The 12,088-nt window shown below is 40.6% G+C and overlaps 1 protein-coding gene across 1 annotated transcript in view; it reads right to left on the reverse strand.

The window, feature by feature from the left end:
• Positions 1-12,088, reverse strand: part of LOC150078096 (metabotropic glutamate receptor 4-like) — a 65,508-nt gene that overhangs the window by 12,559 nt on the left and 40,861 nt on the right. The window contains exons 4-5 of the mRNA XM_090384464.1: positions 2,169-2,323; positions 121-246 (exon numbers count right to left, since the gene is read on the reverse strand). Of these exons, the coding sequence (XP_090240590.1) occupies positions 121-246; positions 2,169-2,323 (281 nt within the window). The remainder of the gene's footprint in view (positions 1-120; positions 247-2,168; positions 2,324-12,088) is intronic.

Here is a 12,088-nt window from a genome sequence, read left to right on the forward strand (position 1 = left end):
CTTTTGTAATTTTTTCAAATTTATTAATTTTAATTTCGAAGCTGTCTAAACAGCATATCATATTAAAATTTCGTCATTAGGAAAGTCCTAGCAAAAATAAATTTCGAGATCATCTGTTACCTGAACAATGTTGCTTCTCTCTGCCGTATTCGTGGGTGCAGTTGAAGTGATGTGCCCAGAATTCTTTGAACCATATATTCCTCCGGTTGTTGCTTAGTGTCAGTTTTTGGAAATAGTCGTCAAATTCTGTTAAATTCAAAAATAAATGCAAATAAAATCGATCTATTAAAATAGTTAAGCGTTGTATTTCAATTGAGATTTAAAAACATGTTTTTATGACATTTCTAACTCAAACTGTCTTGTAAGATTCTTGTATTGAAAGTACAGTACTGTATTTTTATCATAAAGGGTTGTGGCGTCTAAATATTATTTCATAATCAAGTTTTGGTTACGAGAATCCCAAATCCCATTTTTTTTCAAAAGATAGTCCATCTTCTTGTAGGTCATTGTACCAAATCTCGATTTAATACTTTTTTTCTTTTCTTTTTCGAAATGGAGAAAAGAGAACTGTGGGTACTGTTAAATATTTATCTTTGAGAGGAACGTCAGGACGTCCATGCTAATATGGTGAAGACATCGGGAGATAATCCTCCTGCATATTCCACAGTCGTGAAATGGCATAGATAATTTCGTTGTGGGAGGGAATCGTACGGTGATGCAGAACGTTGAGAACGACCCTCCATATTCACCACTGAGGAAAACAATAACCACGTGCAAGGTCCAGTAATACAAGACAGGCAAATGACTGTTAGGTGTATAGCTGAGTCTGTACGCATTTCAGTCGGCAGTGTCGATTCCATCCTGACGAATCCTTTGAAGACGAAAAAAGATTCGTGCTCGATGGGTCCCATGAATGTTGACAGATGAGCAAGAGGCATGCCTCAAACGAATGTGCATCACCAACTTGAACATGCTTCTTGAGGATTCATGAAATTTCTGGTCCTGAATTGTTACAATGGATGAAACATTGGTTCGTCACTTCGACTCAGAGACTAAAAATCAAAGCCTAATGTGGAAGCATCCATGTCCTCTGCCTCTCAAGAAGTTCTGTGTTGCTCTCAGTTGGAAAGATGATGGCATCAGTTTTTTTGGATGCAGAAGGCATCATCGTGATTGAAAACCTGGTAAACCTGAATACCTGAAAAACGACAACCTCATACTACGGCAACCTCATAAGGCAACTTCGTGAATCCATCAAGAAAAAGCGGTGTTGAACACAGCGAAAAGGTGTTTTGCTCCTTCATCGACAATGCACCCATCATACATACCGTTCTGATTGGCCCTTGTTGGTAGCACAGTTGGTAGAATCGCAGTCCAACCACACCGAGTGGAAAAGGCCTGAGTTCGAGTCCAGTCGATGATGAGAGGAAATTTTATAGACCCTTTTCACAACATGGTTGAGTTAGTCGGGCTCAGGCGAGGGTAGCTTGATTTTTTCTTCCAAGAAACTCCGGTTTGTTGTCCAGCAAACAGAAAATCGACCTCAGAACACACGCAGTTTACCAATAATAAACACTGAACAATATGACCTTAGTTGCTGACGTTCCTAAAATGCAACTACATCATCATCATCATCTTTCAGATTGCGATGACTGCAGGATTTCAGTTACTTCAGCACCCACCATAATCTTCAGAAGTACTGTTCATGGGAACCGGACATGTTCGCACGTGTGGTTTGTACAGAGAGCCAAAGATAGATGTGTGACATTGTCAAAGGTGACATCCTAAAGTATATTATAATTATTCTTTTTAAATTTTTCTGAGAAGCATTTTACGCAGTTTCTATAGAATGAAAGTTTACACTTTTTTTTTTAATTTGAATTTTCAATTCTAAACTGAAATATCCTGTGAAATTATAAAGTTTGGAAAATAAACACGTTTTCAGTGAGAATTTTTAAATTCTAAGAGCAATGATAAAGTTTAAAAATATCCATATATTCAAAATAATAATTTATTTTTAATTTCTAAGCAATTGTAAGGAAACCATTTAATATCCCAGCTGTAATCTTCATTTCCGGTATCAACTATAAAAATTATTTATTTGATACCGGAAATAACGAACCTATTTAATCCTAATCAACCTTGTATAGTCATAAAATGCTGGTTACCTTTTATGGTTCGACTTGGGGGCAACAACGTAATGGCACCTTCTGCAGCAGCTTCAAAATTTTTGATTATATATCTTTTAGCACCCCAACTGTCACTTCCGATCCACAAAAAACGTGCCTCTTTGTAATACCTGTTACTGGCTTGAAGAAGTTTCCTGGAACATGCATTTGAAACTAATAAATGTTATTATCATTACATAACAAAAACAAATTCTAGTTTATATTCATAATTACCTCCAAGGTGTACAATTTCGGTACAGTTGTAATTTAACTGGAACGTTGCTTAGAAATAACAAAAATACGAAATAAAGAAACGATCAATAAACAAGTATCAAATAGATATCAAACCAAACCACGTTCAGGGGAGTTCCTAGAGAATATGGCGTCCCCCTTTAAAATAAAATTCATCATATATGTATAAAAGTTTCAGGTTTTTAGGCGCCCCTTGAACGTTTGTTCAAGGGGCGCCATACCATGATGATATCCAGCTCAGGACCCTGGGTGTGCCAAGTCCATACTCACCAGATGTGAGCCCCTGGGGGTATTTTCATACTCGAATTTTGCATCTACAAAGATAAATCGATATCATTCGAAAGGTTTCAACCAGAATCTAGTTTATGATAATAACTAAAATTGAATGAATTAATTTTTAAACACGAAATTGAATCATTGATGCTTTTCTGCAAATTATCAACTACATTGTTTTCCATTAAACTATGACCTCAGTGGTAACTTTTGAAGCCGTAGTTTAAAGGAACTAACAGCAGTGACCACAATTCCATAAAACGGATAGTATCTCCAAGAATGTAATCAAAGGTAAAGGCAAGAGATTCAATTTCAAGAGAGGGGTCTATAATAGAACGAGATATTTCTTGGGCTCGAGTAACTGAAAAAACTACTGTATGGAATTGGATACACACACGCTTTAGGAAATGTTCAAGAGATTTATCCTCGAAGCTACAAACCTATTCATACAGAGGTCAAATTCAATAAATACAACATGCTAAATTGGATGACGGGTGAGTTTAAGAGTTTGAGTGAGCAAAAGAAGCAAGGACAGTTACAGACAGTCACGCTATTTTGATTTCTATGAACATTAAAAGAAAATATGTAAAAAAAAACTAATGACGTATTACGGAATTATTCTTGTCATGTGTGAATATAACAAAGAAGAGAGTTAATTCAAGAGGTCCCTTAATTGGTTGCAGTGGAAGGTTGACAGAAGACCCTGCAGAAATGGCAGATGAGTTGAACAGATATTTCTCTTCGAAAGCAAGCTCGAAAACCAGACATAATGATCTCAGACAAACTCTTGTTAGAAAAGCTATTGAGATTAAAGGAGAGCAAGGTTCGATGTGAAGATGGCATTCCTTTCCCCAGGAGAAGATTAACACTTCTCCTTGTACTGGAGAAGTGCTGTCTCCCAGTCCATAAAGGTGGTGGTTGGTAACTATAGGCCAGTCTCCCAGTCCAAAGAGGAGGTACGGAGGTACGTAACTATAGGCCAGTGAGTTTGACTTCTGTAGTTTGCTAAAAGACAGGAGACAGAGGGCTGTCTCTTGTCTTTTAGCAAACCACATTCTTAACCATTAGACATTAATCCTTGAGTTCTTCAAAGATTAGTGTTGTCTAATGGTTAAGAATGCTATTCAGAACCAAATCGACAAGAATGGCGTCTTGAATAGACCCTAGCATGGGTTCATTAAGGTCATGCCGAACCAATCTGATGAAGAACAATGATTTTAGCATTAAGCAGTTTTATGCTGGCTGCTATATAAATTGGAAGAAGTTGGTGTTACTAGTAAGATCATACGCTGGATTGGAGATTTGCTAAAAGACAGGAGACTGAGGGCTGTCATAAATGGTCAGTCTTCAGGATAGGCCAGCATAACAAGTGGAGTTCTTCAAGGATTACTGTTGGGTACTCTTTGAAGTTAGGAAGGGTGGTTAACAATCCGAGCCAGGCACTGTTGCATCAGAAAAACTTCCATCCATATGATCGAAGAACTTCGCACATATGATCCAAAAAAAATAAAAAAATGCAACTGAAGCTTAAAAAATAAATAAATATTCTGTTTACCCTCTACAGCGACCACACGGTCAGAAAAGTTTACAAAATAGAGAGAAGCAAGAACATTACCCTATTTAGGGTTATGCATAGGTAAGGGAAAACCCTGGAGTCACCTATAAGCTACAGAAGGATGAGCTAAAAGTGTTTCAAGGAGAAAAAGACTCAAGTGTTATGATTCAATCCGATACGTTCTAAGCAATGCAAACAAGCGGCTAGAAAGGCACGTGATATCCTGTCTATCATTTGTAATATCTTTGATATTAAAGAGAAAGACGTTATTATCCTCCTTCACTAGGCGATGGTTGGGCCGCATTTGGGATATTGTATTATTGTATTCAGGTCTGGAGGCTGCATCTAAAAAAGACATAGAGCTTCTGAAGAGGTTTCAGAGAAGAGAGATCAGATTGGTGACGAGTGCAAAGCATGTGAGAAGCGGCTTAGAAGGTGTGGAATGTAGAATTTGACAACCAGATATCTATGGGGAGACATGACTGATATGTATAAGCGCTGAGGGGAGGGGAGTCGAGTAAAATGAATGAAGACGGTCTGGTCTCCCTCATGAATGAGACACGAACTAGAGAGAGACACAAATATATAATTTCAAGGAATAACAGAAGAATGAATCTCACAAAGTTCGCCTGCAAACAGAAGATGGTCGAACATTGGAATTTTTTTTTCTTAGTTGTTGACGCATCGGCTTCTGTGGCCATAATGCACCTCCCAAAGTTTTTGCATTTTACTCTAATCCAAGCCCGAGGCGGGATTCGAACCCGCGACCTTTGGGTTACCAGGCGGGCACTTTACCCACCCGGCTAGCCCGGTCGGCAACTTGGAATAATAAACTGCTTTCCAACGGGGTTGTGGCAGTGAATCTAGCTACGTTTAAAGCTAGATTGGATGATTACTATGTGGGAATGGCATGAATATTATTTATTTATTTATTTTATATTTAGTTTTGGCTGTTGTAGAAAAAGTTCGCTTCTTCGCACAATACTAATATTATTGATTGAGTCATTTCACAGAAAAATTGAACGAAGCGCTATAAATGAAATAAATAAATAGAAAAACCAATAAACGAAAGTTATAAATAGAAGAACCATGTCACCAGGAACTGAATTTATTGACTACATAAACTAACCACTGAATGGTAAACTGGAACCTTATTTTTAACCTTTGCATTTACATATCTTTAATTTTTTTTAGCATTTACTTTATCGAAAGATATTTGAGAATGTATTTGAGAATGTACACTTGATTCGGTATTTATGATAAAACCATATTCCATAGAATATTTTATTCTATCTTAAATTTTAAGGAACGCTTTATTGAATTTTCAGTTTAATCTATTATAAAAAATACAAAAAAAAAAAAAAAAAAATCGCAAAGATAATCCTTCTCTTGCATTGATTCATATCCTAGCCAATAGATGGAGCCACATCCCGCCTAATATCCAAATTTCGAAGTACGTGTTTAACACCACTGAAAATTTGAATACTGTATTTTTAAAAGGTTTTGATTTTGGCACTGTGCCAAACATGCTTAAATGCAAAGTTTTGTACAAAACATTGAGTGCGTTAAATATTATAAACATAGTAAATATAAACTGCTGAAATATAATGAAATCAATGATTTCATTATCATTTCTTCCATAAAATGGGAAAGTATCATAAAAATTCAATTTATTCGACTTGTAAACAACCGATTTGCAACAGTCGCTATAACTGAAAGATTATTTGCAATATGACTCTTTTTTAATATATTAGAAATATCATAAACACTTGATTCGGTATTTATGATAAAACCATATTCCATAGCGTCCATTCTCAACAGGTGTTCATTAACTTTGGTATCGCCCATGACTCATTAATTAAAAAAATAATATATAAATAAATAATGAAATTCAGATTATTGATGATTACAGATAATCCCTCTCATTTATCGGAAACATATGACGTCATATATAACCAATCTAATCCCGCTACGCTATTATTAGTATTATTATTATAGACAGAAGTAGAAGATATAAAGAAATCGATCTCATTTGTCTCAGATTCCTTTGACAGAATACAAAAAAGCATAAGCAAACTACAGGACGCCAACACAGCAATCGGTAAAAGAATTGCGGAGCTGGAAGCCTCATTCAACCAAAATGAGGAAAATTCGAACTTGCTTAACATAAGGATAGACTCGATAGAGCAGCAGTTGTTAGCGAATAACGTAGAAATTGTAGGATTAACTGGATTAACAGGCCAAGATCTAGAGCTTGTTATACAGCAGCTAGGAATTGCATTGAAACTACAGAACAACAAAGAAATGTTTGTTTGTTTGTTTGTTTTTGGTTTTTTATTGGCGCATTGGCAGCTGTGGCCATAATGCGCCAAGACTATGCAATATTTAAAAGTTTAAATTCTCGGTGACCTAATTAGTTAGGTCACCATGTCCAGATAAATAATAACAAATATATAAAAATTAAATCAATAAAGAGATAACAATAACAAATTTTAAATACAATTAAAAACTTTTATTGATTTAAAATAGCTAAAAACAGCAGACACGTTGTCATTGTCGGATAAATTCTGACTGAGTGTATAAGGCTCAGTCAGATGACTAAAAGCGGTAAAACGGGTGCTGCTAAAATCTGGACAGTCAATTAAAAGGTGTCTAATCGTTAGGATTGTGCCACAGGACACACACATAGGAGGGTCATCAGCCCTCAGCAAAAACGAATGAGTTAAATGACTGTGTCCTATGCGGGTCCGGGCAAGAACAACTTCCTCCTTACGATTCCTGCGCAGACTAGACTGCCACGGTTCAATTACAGGTTTTATATGATATAACTTATTCGCAGTCTGTCTATTCCACGAATCCTGCCATTGGGAATGTATCTTTTGATGTATTATTTGCCTGTAGTCTGTATAGGGGACTAACAGGCAGTGGTCATTATTGGGAATTGCTGATTTGGCTGCGGCGTCAGCCAAATCATTTCCCCTAATCCCAATGTGGCTAGGAATCCAGCAGAAGCGGATATCATATTCACGTTCATGGAGAACGTGAATCTTCTGCTGAATGCTAGACAGAACTGGATGAGAATTATATCTCACAGATATTAAAGCCTGTAACACGCTGAGAGCGTCGGTATACAAAATGAACCGTTGGTATTGGCATTCACTAATGTGATCCAAGGCTAACTCTATAGCGTGCAGCTCTGCAGTAAATATGCTGCATTCAGAGGGAATCTGCTCCGATGTAGTGCTGTCTGTAAAGACAGCAGCAGATCCCACATATGATTCTGACTTCGACCCGTCTGTGTAGACTGGCGCGAAGTCAGAATGTTCAGCTCGGTGTGCTGAAAAAAGCTGCAGGTAGACAGACGATGGAGTGTCCGACTTTCCCCAATTTCGAAGGGACAAGTCACATGCCGGGACATGAGCATGCCAGGGTGGAAGGGGTTGCTTTGGTGTTTGGGCAACTCTGTCTACCTTTATATTAAGTTCTTTGAGTAGCTCTTGGACACGAATACCAAAAGGACGATTGGCAGTCTTACGGGTGTTGTACAAATTTTCCCATCGTGGCTCAAAAACGGTTAGCCACGTAGGGTGGTCTGGCAGGGATTTCAGTTTTAGAGCGTAGTTTAGAGACAACTGCTTACGTCGAAGCAATAATGGCGGTTCGTTTGCTTCGACGTATAAGCTCTGGACAGGAGATGTGCGATATGCTCCAATAGCGGTACGGAGAGCCAGATGATGGACAGGATCGAGCCAACGAAGTACACTGTCTCTGGCCGAATTGTATACCAGGGACCCGTAATCCAGTCTGGATCGTACAAGTGCACGATAGATGCGTAGTAGGGTGCATCGATCCGCACCCCAAGATGTTGAGGAAAGAGAGCGCAGAATATTTAGCCCTCTTGTGCACTTTGTGCGGAGTTGACGGATGTGATCCAGAAAGGTCAGCTTTTTATCGAATACGAGTCCCAAGAATTTTGTGTCCGCTGCTATTGGAATTACATTTTGTCCGAGCTTTAATTCAGGCTCAGGATGAAGATTACGCTTACGACAAAAGTGTACGCAAACGGTCTTCTCCGGCGAGAACCTGAAGCCATTAGCAAGAGCCCAGGAGTTGAGGCGATCAATAGCTTTCTGCAGTTGTCTTTCAATAACCCTCATGTTGCATGACTGACAAAATATGCTAAAGTCATCAACATAGAGGGCACAGTTTACAGTTGGAGGAAGTTGTTCTGTGATGGAATTCACTTTGATGGCAAAAAGCGTGACACTTAATACTGATCCTTGTGGTACTCCCTCCTCTTGGCTGAAGGAACGAGAGAGTGAGGATCCCACACGAACTTGGAAAGATCGATTGGCTAAAAAGTTTTTAATAAAAATGGGGAGTTGCCCCCTAAGGCCAAGGCTATGCAGATCTTTTAAGATGCCAAATCTCCAAGTTGTGTCATACGCTTTCTCCATGTCAAAGAACACCGACACCAAGTGTTCACGTTTTAGGAAAGCATCCCGGATGGATGCTTCCAATCTAATAAGATGGTCCAAAGTGGACCGGTTCCTTCGGAAGCCGCACTGTATGTTGGAGAGAAGGTCATTTGATTCTAAGTACCATATTAAACGAGAATTAACCATTCTCTCCAGGATTTTGCACAGACAGCTAGTCAGAGCAATAGGACGATAGTTGGTGGTGACTTTTGGATCCTTTCCTGGCTTAGGGAAGGCAAGAACGATTGCCTTTCTCCAGGAATCCGGAAACTGCCCTTCAGTAAAGATTCTGTTATACAGAAGGAGCAGACAATCCATAGATTTTGGTGAAAGATGTTTAATCATGTCATAATGGATGCCATCTGGTCCAACAGCACTTGCTTTGGAAAGAGCGAGGGCTCTTTTCAGTTCCTGAATAGTAAAATCCCCGTTGTAGGGATAGAGGCCCTTGGACTTAAAATTAAGTGCTTCTCTTTCCAGTTTATGTTTCAGGACCAGGAACTCTGGGGAGTACGAGGATGTTGCGGAGATGTTAGAGAATGTTTCCCCAAGAGCATTGGCTATTGCAGTTGGATCTGCAACAGCGCATCCATTATAATCTAAGATTGAAGAAGGGTGGGATGTATATTTTCCCTTCATTTTCCGGATTTTATCCCAGACTACCTTAGAGTTGGTAGACTGGTTAATAGATGATGTAAAACGGATCCACGATTCCTTTTGGCTCTGACGACGGATGTAGCGTGCTTTGGCTCGTGCACGTTTGAAGGCTATAAGGTTGTTCGTGGTAGGATATCGGCGAAATATCCCCCACGCTTTGTTTTGAGCCTTTTTTGCTGCTGTGCATTGTGAATTCCACCAAGGTTTGGGAAATGGTGGAAACCGGGCTGATGTTTTTGGGACAGCATTAGCAGCTGCGTGGACAATGATTTCTGTGATGTACGTTACTGCGTCATTGATAGGCTCCTGACTGACTGTACTGAGGTCAAAATTTGCCTGATGTTGGAAGGCATTCCAGTCAGCCTGATCAAACTTCCACCGTGGTAACCTAAAAGGAAGACACGGTCTCCCACTGTGTAACAAGGTTATCACAGGGAAGTGATCACTTCCGTATGGATTCTCCTCCACTTCCCAGGTGAGTGAAGGGAGTAGAGAAGGGGAGCAGATAGAGAGATCAATGGCAGAAAAAGTACGGGTAGGCATATGGAAGAAGGTGTTTGTTCCAGTATTTAGAAGGGAAAGGTCATTGTCATTGAGCATACGCTCTATGACTCGTCCCCTTCCGTTGATGTTAGCACTACCCCACAGGGTGTTATGTCCGTTAAAATCCCCGAGAAGTAAGAAAGGGGGAGGCAACTGCGTTACAAGATCATCAAGGTCTTCCTGGGAGATGTCAGTCCCAGGTGGCAAATAAATCGAGCAGACCGTTATTAAAAATCCCACTGTAAGGCGAATTGCAACAGCCTCTATGCTGGTTGTAATTAGCAAGGGCTGAACTGGGGTCTGATTACCCACAAGGATAGCCACTCCTCCATGAGCAGGACCATCCGCAATTCTATCCTTACGAAAGATTGTGATGTTATGCAGGGTGGGATCATCATTTGCCTTTAGATAAGTCTCCTGCAAGCAAAAGCAAACTGGCTCGTGCTTTTGCAGGAGGGCCTTGATGTCATCAGTATTTCGCCGGAATCCACGACAATTCCATTGTAGGAATTTAGCCATTATTTTGGCTTGGTGGGTCCATCAGGCGGCTTCCGAGGTGCTGAGGGCTTACTTTTATCAGTCTTGGCTTTGTCTTTTTTGGGGAAGAATGGACGATGTCCCGTGTCCATTTCTTCCTCCGCAAAGAGTTCCAAGACTGATTCATCCTGTACCTCCTTGTTCTCTACATCCATTCTTTCTGTTGTTACTTCAGGCTCTTTACCACTTGGTTTTGGTAGTGGTGGAGCACTAGGAGGTACGGATATAGGAGTGGCAACTGACTGTGTTTTTTTGGTGGGCTTTTGAGAACTCAATAAATAGCGTGCAATCGGGGTGAATGACTCTCTTGGTGGTATAGTCATCTCAGTTTGTGTCCCGATAGTGCTCTTAGCAGAAACCTTCTGGGCATATGAAGGTTTCCCGCTATTTACTGGTTGGATACGTTTTCTGGCCTCTGGGTAGGAAATATTCAGCTCTGTTTTTAGTTTTTGGATTTCTTTTTCGTCTTTCCACCGCTGGCATGCTCTTGAATAGGCGGGGTGCTCACCTTGGCAGTTAACACAGGCGGGTTTTGGAGCTGTACATTCCTTGCTCTCGTGGTCTTTAACACCACATCGAGCACAGGCAGGGTTACCACGACAAGATGTTTGTGAGTGGCCGTATTTTTGGCATCTAAAACACCGCAGTGGGTTTGGGATATAAATCCTCACTGGGCAGTTTAGATAACCTGCCTTGATGGAATTTGGAGGCCGTGGGGTGTTAAACGTGAGGATGAGAACTCGGGTAGGGACGAGATTCCCATCCTTCCGTATCGATATTCTCTTTACAGCTGTCACTCCTTGGTCTTTCAATTCAGAGCAGATCTCTTCTTCAGAAACATGAAGAAGGTCCCACTCTGATATGACACCACGTGAAGAATTTAGAGTTTTGTGAGGGGTTACGATGATAGGTATTCCCCCTATGGATGTAGCCTTTATGATTTTTTCCGCTTGCTTGGTGGTAGAAGCTTCGACCAAAAGGTCGCCAGAACGCAGTCTTTTTACAGATTTTGGTGAACCTGCCAACCCTTCTAATCCTTTCTGGATGAAGAAGGGTGACATCTTTCCAATGGACTGCTCTCCGGTGGAATGGAGAATGAGGAAAAGCGGTGTCACTAATGGTGGTGATTTATCCTCAGTCCTGGCTCGTTTTGCAGAGGTGTTATCTGCGTCATCATCTCGATTAGGTAGGGGCCTTGTTGGGGCCCCAGAAGAAAGGGGATTTGAATTACTCATGAGAGTAAAGAAAAATGTCTGATGCCTAAGTACCTCACCCACCACGGAGCCCTACGAGGGGGCGCCCACTCGTGAACTAGCAGGTACTGCGTACACGAATGGGACGCCGAGTTCGCTTAGAACACCATACCCACGTTACCAATAAGTCTTTATCCCGTCCCAGGACCATAGGGAGGGAGACTTATTGGAACGCAGTTGACCCTAGCAGTATAATACCACCCGCCGATTGATCCCAGTCGAGCCGGTCCGGGACCACCCGTCTCGTCGAAGCAGGGGCCAAAGTGGTGTATTAAGGCTGGGCCCCTCAACCACCAGGATCCCCCTTTCCGCTTCCACGGGTCGCGGCGCACGGCTGCACACGCCGGATTCCAATGATGTAACCCTGGAACC

Source organism: Mastigoproctus giganteus, chromosome 11 (assembly GCF_048544385.1).
Source record: "Mastigoproctus giganteus isolate SK-2022 chromosome 11, ASM4854438v1, whole genome shotgun sequence".
Taxonomy (NCBI): domain Eukaryota; kingdom Metazoa; phylum Arthropoda; class Arachnida; order Uropygi; family Thelyphonidae; genus Mastigoproctus; species Mastigoproctus giganteus.